Below are 18,591 nucleotides of genomic sequence, written 5' to 3'. Positions count from 1 at the left end.
GGAGGGATGCGGGGTGACATGAGCTCATCTGGGGATGAGATTGTCAGTCAACGTAAAGAACAATGAGATCCTGTCATGGAGAAGTGAGACTGGGTCAAGGTTAGGTCATAAACACTTCTCTTGCCTTCACTTTTATGTTTCTGCAGACTCTGTGTTTGAGACATACTTCGTTACACTGTGTTTTGTATTAGGAAGTAGACTTGGGGCTTCAGTTTCTTTGACCTTAAGCAGAGGGGCTTAGAATAGGGAAATGTGTAAATGCACCGACCTGTGTATACAAGGAAAATCTCAAGGAGTGAGCCAGAAAGATGATTAAGAATCCTTAATTAATAGTGCAGAGCAATCTAGGAAGATGCCTGATATTAACCTAAGATGTCCACATTCATGCATACAGACACATTCATACATGAACACTATACATATATACACATAAAAAAAAGAAGAAAAATCAACTATATGTGTCTTTGTGTATCATGTTTTCCTTATTTATCTGATGGGCATCCAGTTCTAGAACTTGGCTAATTTTACAATAAATGTTTATGTTGGTGTCCCCAGAGTGTGCTGACTTAGATTCCTGTGGGTCAGTTACCCAGTAGTGCTTTAACTAGTGCTTCTAACTAGTGCTTCTAACTAGTGCTTAGTTAATTTCTGTGTCTCTGTGTGTATGTGTTCATATGTGTGTGAACAGAGGCCAGAAAAGGGTAATGGGTGTTCTTTTTTTTTTAAACAAATATTTATTTATTTATTATATATAAGTACACACTGTAACTGTCTTCAGACACACCAGAAGAGGGCATCAGATCCCATTACAATGGTTGTGAGCCACCATGTGGTTGCTGGGATTTGAACTCAGGTCCTCTGGAAGAGCAGTCAGTGCTCTTAACCGCTGAGCCATCTCTCCAGCCCGGTAATGGGTGTTCTTTGTTACACTCTGTCCATTCTTTTGCATTAGCATCTCCCTGAACCTGGAGCTCTCGTTTTCTTGGCTAGGATGAAGCCAGCAAATCCCAGCAATGCTCCTGTTTCCATCTTCCTTGGAGCCAGAGTTACAGGGGTATGCCTGGCTTGTTATATGGGAGCAGGGATCCAGACTCCAGTCCTCCTCCTCTTCTTCTTCTTCTTCTTCCTCTTATTCCTCCTCCTCCTTCCCCTCTTCTTCCTCTTTTTCCTCTTCCCTCTCCTCTTCTTCCCCCTCCCCTCCCCTCCTCCCCCTCCTCCTCCTGAGTTTGCAGCAAGAGCTCTTAACCACTCCAGCCCTTCTAGTTTGCATTGTTTGAAGACTCATACTGATCTCCTTAGTGGTTTTACTACTTTCTATTCTCACCAGCAATATATAAATAAGCCACCTGCCTCCTCACAAGCTTCTGTTATTTTGTGGTTTTTTGATGATCTCAATTCCAACCTGTAAGAAATCAAATCTCCTTGTAGATTTGATTTGCATTTTCCTGATGGCTAAGGTGTTGTACATTTTTTTTCTGCCTGCTTGTTTTGAGAACTGTCTGTTCATTTGCCCGTGTACTATTTAGATGTTTGTCTGTGAGTATATGTTTGTGTTTATATTCTAGACATTAATCCCTTCTTGGTAGATTGTCTATTTATTGTGAAAATCGTTTATTTGCTGTGTTGAAGCTTTTTAATTCCTTGCAACTCCATTTGTTAATTCTTGCTAGCATTCCTCAGGCTGTTGGCCTTTTCAGAAAACCGTTACCACGCCTGTATCTTGAACTGTTTTCCCTTTGCTTCCTGTAGTAATTTCAAATTTTTCATTCTTATACGAAGATCTTTGAACTATTTCTAATTGATTTTTTAAAAAAGATTTTGTTCGGGCTGGAGAGGTGGCTCAGAGGTTAAGAGCACTGACTGCTCTTACAGAGGTCCTGAGTTCAATTCCCAGCAACCACATGGTGGCTCACAACCATTCTTCTTCCCGTGTGTCCAAAGACAGCTACAGTGATTTCATATAAGTAAAATAAATCTTTTAAAAAAAAAAGATTTTGTTCTTATTTTACGCGGATGAGTATTGATGCCAGAGTGTACGGAAGTGCACCATGCTTGTGCAGTGCCCTTGGAGGCAAGGCAGTGGCTGCCCTGGAGCTGGGGTTATAGACATTTGTGACCTGCCATGTGGGTTTTGGAAACCAAACCCAGGTGCTCTGAAGATCAGCCGGTGCTTTTAACCTCTGAGCCATCTCTCTAGCCCCTGAACTGATTTTTTTTTTTTTTTTTTTTTTTTTTTTTGGTTCTTTTTTTCGGAGCTGGGGACCGAACCCAGGGCCTTGCGCTTCCTAGGTAAGCGTTCTACCACTGAGCTAAATCCCCAGCCCCCTGAACTGATTTTTATATAGGGTGAGGTAGAGATGTGCTTTCCACAATGACTTTTTTAGACAGTGTCTTAGGTATCCCAGAATGGCCTCAAACTCTTTATGTAGCTATGGCTGGTCTTGAACTCCTGATCTTCCTGCCTCAGCCCCTCAAGAACTGAATTATAGGTGTGTGCTAGTGTTTCCTCTGACATATCAAATTCTTTCCATGATTTTCTAGAGAAGGAAGATCTGGAAAGCACCAAAGTGAACTCTCCGCTGGCTTCTGCCCCTGATCCAGCAGCCCAGTCCTCACCCTACAGGTAGGGGCAAGCAACTGCTTGGGATAAAATGCTCCTGAGGTTTGTCCCGAGACCGAAGGAAAGTGTCCGTGACCGTAAGGGGTGAGGCACTTGCAGCTTTTTAAATGTCACTTTTCAGGTTAAACATGATCACCTTTAGGTTGCCATTCTCTCTGATACTATGTATTTTTATTTGATGTGTATGTGTGAGTGCCTTCATGTATGTCTGTGTACATGTGCATATCTGGTGCCTACAGGAGCCAGAAGAGGGATCATTCCCTGGAGTTAGAACTCTAGGGTTCTAGGCTGCTGTGAGCTGCCTGAGCCGGGTGCTGGGAACCAGACGAGTTCCTGTGGAAGAGCAGCCAGTGCTCTTACCTACATCTCTGCCGTCACCAGGCTGTCTCAGTTTTCTTCTCTGTCCGTCTTATTCACCCGCTGTCGCTGATGTGCATGTAGTAGAAAGGAAGGGTTATACTGAGTCATAGCATGTGAGGAAGCCATGAAGCACAGAAGTCTGCTGTCACTAAGTATCCTAATCCAGCCGCTCAGTGCCTGTGCAGTGCTGCCCGGTAGAGCCTGTGGTCCCATGCCCCGTGCAGACATGGCTGTGGATAAAAAGAGAGTTTTAAGCATCTCATGCTTCTAGAGCTGTATTCAGTTCTATCTCGTCTGCGTATGAAATAATTAATAATGTAGCTGGGGATAATGTAATAAGTAACCATGCACTGTTTGAATGTTTCTCAGTAATAATAGAAACGATGTTTTATGAAATAGTGGTTTACTAATAAATACTGTGGTTTAAAATGTATTATCTCTTCAATCCTTATAACCCCAACAAAATTGGTATCCTTCCCTGTTGTTAAAGTGAGAGTGACATGGAGAGTTCTGTACTTGGCACTGGGTCCCACAGCTGTAGCCCTCCTCATGACTGATAGTAGAGAGTTAAGTTTTGCACTTAGAAAGGCTACGCTGGGGCTGGAGAAATGACTCAGCGGTTAAGAGCACTGACTGCTCTTCCAGAGGTCCTGAGTTCAATTCCCAGCAACCACATGGTGGCTCACAACCATCTGTAATGAGATCTGGTGCCCTCTTCTGGTGTGTCTGAAGACAGCTGCAGTGTACTCATATAATAAATGAAGGGGCTGGAGAGATGGCTTAGTGCTTAAGAGCACCGACTATTCTTCCTGAGGTCCTGAGTTCAAATCCCAGCAACCACATGGTGGCTCACAACCATCTGTAATGAGATCTGATGCCCTCTTCTGGTGCATCTGAAGGTAGCTACAGTGTACTCATATACAATAAAATAAAATCTTTAAAAAAATAAAATAAATTTATAATAAATGAATAAATCTTAAAAAAAAAAGGCTACGCTGTTACATACAGAAATCTTCCTCAAGGCTTTTTTTTTCTGTGTGGGGATGTGTTGTCTGTATGTATATCTGTGCACCATATGCATGCTTGGAGTCCACAGAGGCTAGAAGAAGGTATTGGAGTGACAGACAGTTGTCCTCTGGAAGAGCAGCCAGTGCTCTTTAACTACTGAGCCATCTCGCCAGTCCCCCTCCCCCATCTCCCCAAGGTTTTAATGACATCAAGTCTTTTATGTTCTTGACCTTCCCTAAGGTGAGGGACTTTTATCTTCCTGTCACCTTCTCTTAGGTGTGAGGGGGGTCTAGAGAAGTAAACTAGTTTATCAAAAGTAAGTTTCTTGAGAATCATGTAACATTCTTAGACAAAATGATTTAATTTTAAAGTTTTGTTTATAAATTTGGGAGTAAGGAAGCTCCAGCCCACTTAAGGGTAGAAGCCGGGCACCTGTGTTTAGTGTCGGTGGGAAATGGAAACAATGTAGCTTTCTGGCGCGTCTAGTGAGGCTGTCTGCCTGGCCAGCTCCTCCCCATCCTTCAGGCTAGTCTTCCTATTCTGGGACAGCATAAGCTAGAAGACTTAGTGACTTAGAAAGTTTTGTTTTTAAACATAGTCTATCACTGGCATCAACTGATTGGAAACTTCTCTTTCTCAAAATAACCTTTTGCTAATTCTTTAGACCATAAAATTCTAATATGAATATTAAACTCACGTGGATATTACAAGCCTTCTTTAAAGTGTTTTTAAATTGGTATTAGATGGCTTAGTGGTTAAGAGCATTTGCTTGCTCTGTAGTCATGAGGACTGGGGTTGAGATCCAGCACCCACATAACACTTTGGGCAGGTCCCGAATAAGGGGAACAGAGAGAAGAGGATCTGCTGGGCTTGCTGGCTTTCAGGCAACCTGAAGTGTGAGCCATGGCTCCAGGTGGGGACTTTGCCTCACAGGAACAGGCAGACAGTGATTGAGTTGGTCACATGTCCCATCTGACACTCTCCTCTGGCCTTTGTATACACATTAGTATGTGCACCTGCACAAATAAATATTCACATGTACATAAAACAAAAGATTAAAATATTTTATAAGTAAAACTGTTTGTCCAAGGTAGCATTCACACAGGCAAGGAAGAGGCTTGTCGGTTTTAGATGCAACATACATGTAACCTTAGGTTAGTAATTCTGCTGAACTCTGAGAGGGTCAGTTTTCCCAATGTTACAAATGGTAGTGTGATCCAGGATGATTCTTGTTCCCAGACAGGAGCTAACACATCCTTTAACTCTTCAACAATCAGGAGATGGCTGCCATGTACACCTGAGATTCTTGTAGGCTCTAAAACCTGAAGATAACTGAACAGTCCAGGGCACGGTTGTTGTGGGTCTTAACCCTGCTGAGTGAGGCTTGTTTCATCACCTGTGAAGTGCCCTGCTATATAAATAACTGAGAAAGGAAAAAAGTCTTCCAGCTGGAGTCTAATAGAGTCCCCAACACTAGGATATCAAAAGCCTGCACCATCAGTGAGAAGACAAACAAAACCAGAATTGTTCCCTCAACTGCAAGAAAACATGAGTGTCTCTAATTTGGCACTGTGTAAGGGGTGAAAACCCCTGAGGATAGGAACCTCACCCCGTAGGTATCTGTTTTCTGTCCAGTGTGGTCGAGACAAAACACTGTTTTTCCCAGTCGATAGTATTTCCGCTGAGGCCCCCACAGACCAGTGAGAGAGCTTGGTACAAGCTTTGACATTATACCTTTAATATTCCCTATGTTTCAGCTATGGTAAATTTTAAGACAAATGCGTATCTTGCAGTCAACACAAGGTGGTGCATATTATGTCAGCTCATGGTAAGTGCAGTGAAGGAAGCTGGGAAGTCATTCATATAGTGGCATGGAGGAACCCTCTCAGAAAGTGATCCTCAAGTGAGGAGCTGAGGGGAGCATGCAGCAAGCTATCCAGAGGAAGATTCTGGTTGTGTGAGGCCACAGTGAGTACACAGGCTCCCACAGGAGTGGCCTGGAGAGCTGAGGTTTGTTAAAGATCCCAGCAGTCACTTCTGAGTGACCTGGGCACAGTCCTGGAGAGAAGGTCAGAGTTCCGACAGCCTGAGGTCCCATGTTAAGGGCTGGTTTGAGAAACCAGGCGCACAGAGCAGGTATGGCCCAGTTCCCAGTATACATCTTGCTTTCTAGTGAGGGATGACAAAAAACAAACAAACAAACAAACAAACAAAATGGATTGAGGATTCTGGGTTTCTAAGAATTACAATTGGTTCGCCCATTTCCCATGTACAGTAGATGACTTAGGCAAACTTGAATCTGAGTCATCATGTTTGCTCTAAGGTGGGCTGGCATGACTTGTGTATTCTAAAAGATGGCTATCTTTATTTGAAGAAGATATAATCTATAAATTAAAAATGATTTTCTTATACTACCAAGGAAAACAATGGTACTGATAGTCTAAGTCAGGGGCTCTTTAATGTTTACAGTTTGAATAATTAATGGAGACTTCAAGAATTTATTTTTCTCTGTATTACAGCTGAGTGTGGTGGCTCACACCTGCCATCCTAGTGTTTAGGAGGCTGAGGCAGGAGGATCACTAAAAGTTTGGGGTCAGTATAGGCTATAGTATAAAACATTGTCTTAAAAGACCTCCAGTTTTTTAAAAAATCATATTAGAATTAAGACCTAAATTTACAACATTGTATAATAGTGTAATTTCACTCATTTGAAAACAATAATTAACTCATTACATAGAACTATAAATAGTCTTCAATGAAAATGATGAACTTCAAAAGCAAATATAGAACAGTAAGACAGTACAAGTCCCTTTAATGTCTGGTTTAATAAAGGACAATTGCATTTTCATCTCCGCATCTTGATTCACTCTGCTGTCCTGTCGCATGTCATGTAGTCTCTGGAAAATTCCACTGCCTACTTCAGAAAATGCAGAAAAGAAAGTGGTATTTTGTTAGTATTCTGGAAAGTTTTAATGTGTCAGACTCTCCCAAAGGGTCCTAAGTACTACGAGGCCATGCTTTTGTGACTCCTGCTTTAAAAATAAGATTCATGTTGCCTCTTATTGGCAATAGGTTTTCAAAAGGTCTGGGGATTGTGCTATTCCCTGGGCTCTTTACTCATGTTCTGGTCTCCCTGAAGCCAGCGGAAATGGAAGGCAGCGTAACTCATACCGTTTCATGACCCTTTCCTAGGGAGACATGAACACACCCATCTACTCACCCCAGGTCCAGCACAGAGGACACAAAAGTTCTGCCCAAGTATAGCCACCGAGTTTAATGGGAACATAGAGATGGGCAACCTACGATGGCTGCATCAGTGCAGAAAAGGCCTCAGTCCTCCCAGCTGTTGTAATTTCCCGTCTATTCTTGTGATTAATCAGCAGACACTTTCTGTTCAGTGGCCAGTTTCTCTCTGGCTCAGGTAGCCTCATCTCTGTGACTTCTGTGTGGAAACAATTGGGAGTCCCAACTGTGTCTAAAAATCCTGGTTGGAGCGAGTAGTGAGTGAGGAATAAAGCCATCCCCAAAGGAGAGGAGAGCAGCTGGGCTGTGAGATGGCTGGGTGGTGAAGAGTGCTGCTGTGTAACAAGCCAGGCATCCTGCAAATGCTTCAACATACGTTCTCAGGGGACTGATGCCCTCTCCTGGCCTCTGTATGAACACAGGTGCCCCCTTGTACACAACACACACACACACACACACACACACACACACACACACACACACACACAGAAGAGAGAGCAGAATGATGATTACCAGGAGTTGGCACACAGTAGGTGGAATGTTGGCAGAATAAATAAGACCAAGAGGTCTCTGCTAGCACGGTCACTTACTAATAGTACTTACTAATAATACACTTATACCCAAATTAAAGAGTTAATTAAGGATGTACTTATAATACAAAATACAAAAAGTAAGTATGTGGAGTGATGACTATGTTGACTCATTTAATCATTTCACAGAACCCACATATATTACAGCATCATACTATGTGCCACAAACATGTTCAGCTGCCCTGAGTCCATCTGCACTGAGCTGTGTTTGCTGTGCTCTGGAGCCTAAGGACAGGCTTTCAGTTCGTGCCCTTACTGAGAGCCAGTCAGTGGTCAGCTAAAGTGACACGGACCTAAGTGCAGAACTCAGGAGGAGTGGGTGTCTTTTGAGTGCTGTTGTATTTCAGGGTTCCTCTGGAAGGATTGCGCCTATTTAAAGACCCTTGAACTGACATGTTTTCTCCCTCTGAGAGGCCACAGATGGTGTCTCCAGTGAGTAAGGATACCACGGAAGATCTACAGAAAGCGGCTGGCGCCTCAGAGGCTCAGGCTCCGGGGGAGCAGGCGTCACTGCCAGCGGGCCAGACGCAGGTCCTCAGTGAGGTAGGGCATACCTAGGCTCGCTCTTAGGGAAAAGGCGAGCTTCCAGCACCCACACTTAGGAACATACTGGCTGGGTTGGCACTACCAAGACAGTGGCTTTGTCTAGCCTTTGGGCCTTGGGACATGTCATCATCTATAAAGTTCACACTTGAGAACTGTATTGTTGGGTTATAGAAAAATGCTTTTTGAAAAAAACCTCAGTGTTTTAAGTAACTTTGGGTTTCATACAGCCCAGGGGACCTGGGTTAGACCCCCTGTGAAGCATCTCATGTTTAATTATTTGGAGAATAATGACTGTCTCTCCCATACAGCCTGTCACACAAAAAGTGAAATATCGGAACAGACATCCCATGTTCTCTAAGACCTTGGTGTGAACAGCCTGCAGTCACTGTTAGCTGGACTCTGGAGTGAGGAGGGCTCTGTCTATAGGGTCTGTAGGACGGTGTTAGAACTAGTGAGTCCTCCACCCTGGGCAGGGCAGGTGGGGATGGTTTGTGTTATTTGCATGGTTAGTGATGATGTCATTAGAATTTGCATCAGTAAAGACATGAAGCATTACACCTTTTGCATAGTGCTTGGTAGTTTAAACCTCATTTATGCTGATCACAGTCCTGTGAGATAAGTGCCACGGTGTCCCCACTTGGCAACTGTGGAAGCTAAGGCTAAAAGCTTTACTCAGGCTCTGCTGCTAAGTCAGCCGCAAATTAAATCCACAGTGTAAAGGAAGGGTTCCTTTAAACACGGTAGCCAAGGTCCGGTTCGCTTTACTTAACTGTGTGGATGAGAAGGGGAGGGCTTGGCCTCTGAAACAGATCTTGGGAGATCACTGCCCTGGAGGATTTGATTTACTTGCACAAGTACAGTTCCAGCCTCTAACTGGATTGCTGACTCACGGGTATGCTCTCCCCCACGGGCAGTAGGTATAGCTTGTTGAGTTGCCCGCCAGCTGGGAAGGAACAGGAAATAAAGGCAAAATAACATGAAGCAAGGCACACAGTGTAGGTGATTGGGAGGGAAGTCCTGTAGGCTGATTGCAGACGTCTGTGTGGGTCAGCAAGGGCTTTTGTATCAGATGCCGTTTGTATCATTTTATGCCAAGTTGGGTATCTGGGTATCAAACGGAACAGTCCTGTGGCTGGCTTAAAGTGAAATTGTAGCTTATACGAGAACATTGCGAGCTAGAGAGCCGGCTCCCGACTCAGTAATAACGAGCAGTTGTTGCTTTTTCAGAGGACTTGGGTTTGGTTCTCAGCACTCATATCAGGTGGTTCACGACTGCCTGTAACTCTAGCTCCAGCGTATCTAACGACCTCTTCTGTCCTCTGCACACACACACCTCGAAGAACATTGCTAGTGAAATACAGGGGGGAGGGTGCAGTGTGGGGGTGGGGGAGAACTAACTTCTAGCCTGAGGGGTGAAATTAGGGAGAAATAGGAAAAGGATACAGAGGAATGAAAAGAACATGGAAGGAAGAAAGGAAACTTTGAAACCAGATAGTCTCTGTGGTGGTTTTGGTAAATATGGTTGCTGATAGTGATATAGAAGTAATTGTTGAGTGGAGTAACCTTTGATATAGAAACGATGCTTGCAGTTGGGAATGTGTTCTGAGGATATTTGTGGGGAAGCTTTTGCAGAGCGTCTGGAAGAAAACAAAACAACACTCTTCTAGAGTTGCAAACACAGGGAAGAAAAGACTCTTTAGGGGGCATTTTGGTGCTGTTAAAAAGTAGAATTTGGGGTTAACTTGCACTTGGCAGAAAGAAGCAACGTTGATTTGCAGGCTGGCTTTCCAGATGCAGTATCAGGGAAGAGGCGGGGCAGCCTGCATTTGGAAAGATGCTAATTGGAATCTGACATCATAAGCCCTCTAACGAGAATTCTGTTGTGTAGATGGCCAAGTACCAAGCGCCACAGCGACCCGAAGACACAGTTATGATCCAGTCTGAGCACACTGGGGCTATAGATGTCCTTTCAGCGGATTTGGAATCTGCAGATCTTCTGGGTGACCACAGGAAAGGTGAGACCTTTGGAAGCGTAGGAAATAGTTTCTTCATTTCCAATAGATACTTGAGGATGGAAGGCGAAAGGAAGGAGAGAAACAAGTTATGAAGGGAAGTGGTGGGAGCCCTTAGAAAGAGTGTTGTATGTTAACATAGCACAGTGCTGGGTCAGGGACATTTCCCCAGCGGCTCAGTAGTAAGCTGTCTGTCCTTTCAGTCTCTCCACCTCTGATGGCTCCTCCATGCGTCTGGACCTTTGCCAAAGTGAAGGAGTTCAAAAGCAAGCTGGGGAAGGAGAAGAACAGCCGTCTGGTAGTGAAGCGGGGAGAAGTAGTCACCATCCGGGTCCCTACCCATCCCGAGGGAAAGCGCGTCTGCTGGGAATTCGCAACTGACGACTATGATATTGGTTTTGGAGTTTATTTTGACTGGACCCCGGTAACCAGCACTGATATAACTGTGCAGGTCAGTGACTCCAGCGAGGACGAGGATGAGGAAGAGGAGGAAGAGGAAGAGATTGAAGGTAAATTTTGCTCAACCTGGTTGCTAGTGGCTGCTTTATGGGTTTATCTTCCCACTGAGAAGGCAAGGCAGCATTGCGAGCTGATGGGGTCTGTATTGATGCTTTCGGGGGGGGGGGCTTCCCCACTCTTCCCCTCCCCTCTACTCTTTTAACAAGTAACTAGTTATTTCCCTGTTCTCCGTGTGTGTGGATGGGCAGCAGGATTTGCCAGATGACATTGGAACCCAAGGTTATGTTTTTTCTCTCTTTGTTTGGCATATTTGTTCTCGACTTTAAGCCCCACGCTAGGGCTTAAGGTAAAAAAGTATGCCTCTCCTCTTTTTTCCCTTCTTTCTTCCAAACTGCCATTACTAGAAGACTACAAATTTTTTGCTTCATGTTAAGAGGAGTGGTCTCTGCTCCATTATTTTAATTCTTTAAAAAAAATTTTACCTATTGTATTTTGTGTGCATATTTTGCCTGCTTGTATGTTTGTGTACCACATGTGTGCCTGCTGCTTGTGGAGGCCAGAAGAGCATCAGATCACTGGGCCTGAAGTTTCAGATGGTTGTGAGCCACCACGTGGGTGCTGGGACTTGAGCCCTCTGGAAGAGCAGCCAGTGCTCTTAGGCACTGAGCCATTTCTCAAGCCTGGCTTTGCTCCATTCTTATTTGCGATGTCTACTCGAAGTGTGACAAATGGAGAGGAATCTAGAAGTAACCTCTGAGCTTTCGTTTTAGTCATTGGCTCGGATGTCTGACCACGAATCATTCTCTTCATTTGCTTTTTCAAGTCTGCCAGGGAAATGCATTTCCATTTAGAGATGAGGGGCCTTCTATCTTACTACTTTTCAAGACACCAAGGGGAAGTTTTAGGGTCACATTATACAGTTTGTTTATCTTTATTTCCTTTCTGGTGGCTACTCCTTTCATGTACTGTAAGGCTTTCCAGGTTTTTACTCTCTTAAGTAGCTTTTCCCCATTGGAAACTAGACACTTCTAAGGTTATCGGGCTGGATCATGGTTTCTCAAGAAAGGTATTACTGTTTGTTTATTGAGACTCTTGACTCTGGGCTACTGGACGCCAGTTTCATTCCACAGTCATGTTGATGACCAAGTTCTATGGACTTTTCCTAGTGCATGTGGGAAGACAATAGGGTCCCCATGTGAGCACCACTCTCTCACCTTCAGGCAGGATGTATTCCATCTATAAACTCCTATCTAAACTCTGCCCTTTTGCTCCTACAGAACCCGTCCCTGTGGGAGATGTGGAGAGAGGCTCCAGGAGTTCTCTGAGGGGCCGCTATGGGGAGGTCATGCCTGTGTACCGGCGGGACAGCCACCGAGATGTGCAAGCCGGCAGCCATGACTACCCTGGGGAGGGCATCTACTTGCTCAAGTTTGATAACTCGTACTCCCTGCTTCGCAACAAGACTCTCTACTTCCATATCTACTACACTAGCTGAAGGATGCTGGGCTGGGGCAGGCTGTGTTTGCTGGCTGAAGCAGGCTGCCAGCTGGTGCCTCTTGTGTATAAGCAAGAGCCTAAAGTTGTGTGTGGGGCTCTGAAGCCTCGTGCCCTGCCTGGCATGCCTGACTATTGACCCCATGTAGCTTTCTCCTTTCTTGCCTTCTGCAGGTGGTGGTGTAGTGCTCCTGTTCTGTGGTCCCTGACTCACACTCTTGTTTCCGACTCCAGCAAAATTCCTCTCAGAAGGCCCCTCCCTATGAGGCAAAAGCCTCCAATGAAGTAGAAGGATGTCTTTTAAGAAATTGACTGACTCTGGTAAAGCTCATTCAGGTTGCCGCTCACTCTTCTCCAGAGCCTGTCATGCCAGTGTACTTTAGTAGCGCCTACTGTCTTTACATCTCGAGGTGCCAGAAGAGGGAAAGCACACTGTCTATGAAAGAGCCCAAGAGTTTGGATGGAGAGTGCTCTGTCCAGCCTCTCACCACTGCCACACTCCTGCCTGCCTGCTGGGTGTTCTTAGTCTCTGCTCAGGCCGGGAGACCTCACTGCCTTGAATGGATATTATTCCTGATAAGGTAGATCCTTCCTCCTTTCTTTTCACCAAGTCTGTGTTTCTGTCATGTAGCAAGTACCTCCAAGCAATTGTGGTCGGTGTCCTCAGAGAAGAAAAGCGGCCTCTATCACTTCCTGTCTCCAGTTATCTCCCTTACTGAGGGTGCTGGTAGTTGATGAAGAAAGGGTGGAAGATAACCACTGAGTTATCTCAGACCCTGCCCTTTTGGAAATCAAGTATTAGTGCCTCCCCTCCCCCATCCCATTTTAGGCCATGTGTGTTGCGTACAAAGTTTGCCTTGGAACCAAATACAGTGAAACCCAGTCAGGTTTGCAGTGGTTCTGGGTTTGTGTTTTTATATCGAGACGGGAAGCTTTTGGTGGTCACGGTCCTTAGGGAAAGTAATCATGGGATTTTGCTGTCGCTGCTGACCGTGTGTGCTCCTTACTTGACCAAAGCCTGCAGGCGACAGCCTCTGAAGTCTGTTCACCCTGAGGTGGTGTCACAGCAGAATTTAGTTATGTTGTAGTGGGTGGCCACAGAGCGGAAGGTGCTAGGGCCTCAGTGGAGAGGGCACCCAGAGGGGCGTGGGCCTCTGCAGCCATCTGCACCTCTTCCTTTTCCAGTCTGTGTTGTCTGTCATTCTTCTGAATTTTGAATAATTAGGTTTATTTATTACTGTATTTATGGTTTTAAAGCACATTTCAGTTTGCCTTTGAGACAGCTCCTGTCTGTTTCCCAAAGGCCTCCCATGTGCTCTGAGCCACTATGGCCACCTCTTTTATGGCGCTAAAGATGATTTTAGAGCTTGGAAGATGATCACGTGTGTTCATTGCAGCATGTCAGCCCTGTGAAGCTTTGGGAAGTCTGCCCTTTCAGAGATGGAGGATTCCAGCCTAGTCCGTGTTAAATACATCTCAGCGCTCCCACTGAGGGAGTCTAAGGTGATGGACACAGATGGACTTAAAGAGCTGAGGGCGAGTCAGAGGTAATCGAGTACTGAGTATGGGATGCCAAAGTCCTTTTCCTCCTTTGACACCTCCTCCCTAATGCTTTGTTGGCCGTTCCTTTATTGTGTGGTTACCTCACACCAAGCCTCTCTGTCCTACAGGAGTGATCACCTAAAGAGCAGGGTCTTGCCAGTAGGTGTGTGGTCAGGAACAAAGGGAATGAATGCATCCTGCAGCTCTGTCAACCTAGAAGCAAAGCCTGGGCTGTATGGCCTGCTGCAGTCTCTCGGTGGCCAGTCAGTGCCACCCCTCCATTCTTCCATCATTGCAGATGGGCTTTGTGGGTGATTATACTGGCAAAACCCACATGCCCTCTAAAAATCAGTAAGCCATTGGGGCCGCGAGACCGACCTGCTCATCAAGGCGTCAGATGGCTGGGCTGAAGTTGAATCTGCTTTTACTGATTGAGTCCACTCTCCGTTTCAGAAACAAACCCTCTTTGGAGCTATTTTCAAGTCAGTGGCGGTCTCTGATTTCTCCTGTTTGTTGTGGACCCCTGACCTGCTCTTAGCTCGGTAGCCAGGCCCCTGGGGCTTTCCCTAGTTACTCCATCTTGTCTTTCCTTGGGCTTGTTTTCTTGTAGTGCATAGCAGGGAAGTAGAGGGGCTTCTCATCTCCCTGTGTACTGTCACTTGCTGGGCATTCTGAAACCGTTATCTCTTACTGATTCTTCCTCAGGAGGGTTTTGTTTGTTTGTTTTTGTTTTGTCTCATGAACATAAAATGCCTAAGGAAGACACGCCCATGTATAATGCATTCACTATTCACACACTACATTTTTGGAATAAGAAACCTTGAGAGACAAAGTATTATTCAGTGAAACGCAGGTAATTATGGAGAACACAGAATGCATACCTTGAAGGTTCTGAGAAGTGTCAATTCCTTGGTCCCTCCAGTTCAAGGTTAAAGAATCAAACAAATAAGTTATCTGCTTTTTTGCTTGCCCTGCTCTTTAGAGTACAAATAAATACTGTGCAGTTAAAGGAAGGGGTGCTAAAAGAGCAGAGATTAGGATTCTCTTCACAAGAGTGGCTGAGTTCTTAAAATTTTTTCAATTTGTCTAATTTCGTTACTTTGTTAAGAGACAAGGCTTTTTAAAAAGACATATCTAAAATGCTATTTTTCCAACATCTTATGAAAAATTTCAGCAAACAAAAAGCATACACTTACATCCGACATATACTTTTAAATTTCAAACTACCAGTTTCTAAACAAAGAGTCTAGCTTTTAGTTCCCATTGACAAACATCCACTTGGAGGACGTCTCCGTACTCAGCGTCAGCTCTCAGTCAGAGAGCCCTGCTTACGAAGAAGATCTCCTTTTCAACATGGGCTGCCTAAAAGGTCTTCACAAAAATGGCCATCGGCCTCCGTCTTTCAGAAAGCTAGCTGTTTCTTCCGGCTTAGCCTCTCTAACTGCCTATCAGTGTCAGGGTGTAGCTGTGTTGGAGAGCCTTCCTTCCCATCTGTGGCTTTCTGATTCCTCAGGACGCTCACATGCAAACACCTTCCTCAGAGAACACATAGAAATAGGTAGCAGCGTGAAAGTAGACTATTCTTAGTTATTTTCCACAGATGGATTCATGCACTTTAAAACTATTTTATTTGGTATTTAGGAAAAATTGACTTTTAAAGAAGAATATATTGTCCCACTATATGAATATAGACAAGTTAATCTGTAACTGTTAATATTCATGGGCTTAGATATTATTGTGGAGTTTATGTGTACGTTTTGATTTTGATGAGTTATACTTAGCTCCTTCTTTGTGAGGACCCTAAATAAAGTCTGTGATTGTATATTTATGTTTAAAGACCACTCTGCAAAAAGTTGCCTTTAACGTTGGTGTCCATGGTTCTAAGGTGTGGGATTGAGTGACCCTAATATTTATGTAGATGTTTTTAGTGAACAGAGAGAAGGAGGCACAAATTAAGTCTGTGCTGCTCCAAAACTGCCTTTTAAATGGACAGTAAAGGGTGTCTATTTAAAGCGGGATAGAACAGAGTCTGGGAGAGGGATCAAACCACCATGTATGTCCCGGAATTCATTTAGTGCACTAGTGCTACTTTGTCCATTGGAACTGCTTTGTAAGCCAGAACCTTACTGGTTCTTCTTGTGCTCACTGGAGAACTCTCCAGCCTTCTTTGCCATCTGCTAGCAGGATCAGCTAGATGCATTTTGGGGTAGGACTTCTCTGCTACATGTAACCCTGTCCTGTCTCCATTCTTTAGAGCTTAAGAGTTAGTCAGTTCCACTTGTGGTGCTGAAGCCACAGTTGTGAATGTGTCCTCGAAGGCATAATTCAGATACATTTAGTCCAGTACCACAAACCCTGTAGTCATGTGAGTGCGGGGGTAAGAAGCTGACCTCCCTAGCCTGATGGTATTGACATCTTATAACCAAACAGCAAACCACACAGTTTTCTCTTCCAGGGCTTCTATCTAGGTTTCTCCTGGGGCTAAACATCCACATTAACCACTGTCCCTAGGTTTTTCCATGACCAGAAGTATAGAATGTCTGCACTTTGGGAAAAGGGAATCACATGTTCCCTTTGAAGGGTGAGCTTTCAGGTGAAGGAAGGGAACCGGTGTCCTCCTGCTGTGCGGGTACTTTGTTAAAGGGCATGGGTTCTGTAAAAAGCAAGTCCTTGTGTCTATCGTGTGCCCGTGGTCAGGGAGCTGCACACTTTCTTTGGAGAGTAGAAAATAAGGATCAAACCCCAGGCACAAGCTGAGTATCTGATTCCCACTGACCCAAGCAAGCACTCTTTGTTCCTGGTGGCATTTTGGGTGACACTCAGGCAAGAGCTTCTTGGATCTCTATGTATTGGATGCTGGTCACTGGCAGACTTGTCCTTTGTGTAACTCATCTAACATTTGTGTGCATTCCCAAAGAAGATCCAGCGCGCAGAGAAACACTGTGAACACTTTGTGGCCAGACTGCAGTCACTGTTCCTGCAGTCACACATCCTGCTGAGATGTAATATAGCCTTCTCTAGTCCACTGTCTCAAAGCTAAGAAAACGCATAAGGCCTGATAGGGTATCGATAATCTGGCTCCTTTACAAACAGCTGTTCTCACGAACTGAGTACAAAGACAGTGCACTGGCTGTGAAGGTGTAGGGCTGGTCTTGGTTTGAACCCATGATCTGATTTTTAGCATGTGGATTACTGGCATGGCTCTTCATTCTAAGATACAATAAAAATGGCGCCCCAGAGACGTGGGAATATGCCCTGCTTTATGAAATTTCAGTTTCCTGTCATTTTAATTAGGAAGCTTTTTGGCTTATCTGGAGGTAAAATTGTGTATGTGAAGTGACTTATGGGAACAGAGTATATTTTCTAAAGTTCTGACAGAGGATCATGAAAGATTCTGAAGTTTGGAGTTGAATCATGTGTGGTCTCACTGAAGAGCCCTACCAGTCAAGGTTGAAATGCCTGGTCTTTAATGGCTCCTTTTCATTGTCATTGTTCATTCTTAGGTTCAGGCCAGGACTCATCTAGAAAACATTATCTTAATTCCTTCTCTCATATCCTTAATAGTACATTTTATTAAGACGTTTTATGTTAAAAATGCATCTGTGTCCTGTTTTGAGATGATTGTTCCATAAGCGAATTAGCTTTCATCTAATCAGCCTGAGTTATTTCCATTTAGCCTTGTTAGAGAACAAGTCAGTCTGGAAAAAGCAATCCCGTGATGCATGACGTTGGTATATCCATGTTCCCTTCATAATGGGAAGTATTTTGAAACCCACAGGAGAAATGTTTGATGCTTTGTAATAAAAACCAAAAGCATTTGCAAATGCTTTGTAATCAAAGTGATAGATCCGAGAGAGCAGAGTGGGTAAGGACAGTGGGGAGGCAGGGAGGTGCGTGGAGAGTTCCTGAACCACGCCATGCCATTTGCGTAGATATCCAAAGGGCTACTTTGGAGCCATTGTCTGAGCCATCAGTGGTTAAAAGCGATGTGTTTTCTTGGTAAATGTTTAAGCAACTGACAACCATGAAGACATGCTTTTTCCTTACTGTTTCGTACCGTGTGCTGATGCTAACCAAGGTTACCAAAGGCCTGGAAGGGAAACTGTCACACAGTCTCGTCTTTTTTCTTCAGAATACAAACAACTCCAAACTCTAATCCATTAGAGTAACTTGTTTTCCACGTCTCCCTGTCATGAGAAATGCTGTCCATGTATGATTTCCACATTAAGAACTCTTAGTTCTTTTGTTCCACTGAGTGGTTGGTTTTTCTTCTGTCAGACAATGTTTTCTCACCTCAAGGCACTGAATGTGTTGCTGTGATACACGGATGAATCCTGAGCCATGGTTTTAGCAGCTCAGTTGTGGTGTTTTTATATTATGTGATAGTTTTGTGAGATGCTTTTGTGCATTTTGTCTTCTTTTTCAAGTTTTGAAATCTGTCATGAATAAACTTTTTCACTGTGCACCTAAAGTATTTGAGTTCTGTCTTAATAAGCCTGACTGATGCCTGTTTGAAACTTCATCGTTTTCTCTTCAGCTTTAGAGGAAGCGTATTCAGTGAACACTTGTGAATTCTTTCATAATCTACTAAGATTATAAAAATTAAGAAAAACTGAGACTAAGCTGAATGTCTGTAAATTCCTGTCAAAGGGAATCGAAAGATGGCTCAGCCATCAAGAGCACGTGCTGCTCTTGTAGACGACCCAGGTTCAGTTCT

The 18,591-nt window shown here is 44.3% G+C and overlaps 1 protein-coding gene across 3 annotated transcripts in view; it reads left to right on the top strand.

Moving 5' to 3' along the window:
- Tmed8 (transmembrane p24 trafficking protein family member 8) overlaps positions 1 to 18,345 on the top strand; it is a 34,279-nt gene extending 15,934 nt beyond the window's left edge. For all 3 annotated transcript variants that reach the window (XM_039113336.2, XM_039113337.2, XM_063262691.1), the window contains 5 exons: positions 2,542 to 2,623; positions 8,235 to 8,364; positions 10,256 to 10,382; positions 10,583 to 10,888; positions 12,116 to 18,345. In XM_039113336.2, coding sequence (XP_038969264.1) covers positions 2,542 to 2,623; positions 8,235 to 8,364; positions 10,256 to 10,382; positions 10,583 to 10,888; positions 12,116 to 12,333 — 863 coding nt within the window. In that variant the 3' untranslated portion in view covers positions 12,334 to 18,345. The remainder of the gene's footprint in view (positions 1 to 2,541; positions 2,624 to 8,234; positions 8,365 to 10,255; positions 10,383 to 10,582; positions 10,889 to 12,115) is intronic.
- The last annotated feature ends 246 nt before the right edge of the window (positions 18,346 to 18,591 follow it).

This window comes from Rattus norvegicus, chromosome 6 (assembly GCF_036323735.1).
Source record: "Rattus norvegicus strain BN/NHsdMcwi chromosome 6, GRCr8, whole genome shotgun sequence".
Taxonomy (NCBI): Eukaryota; Metazoa; Chordata; class Mammalia; order Rodentia; family Muridae; genus Rattus; species Rattus norvegicus.
The sequence above is the reverse complement of the archived record's forward strand: the minus strand, read 5'-3'. Positions and strand labels throughout refer to the sequence as shown.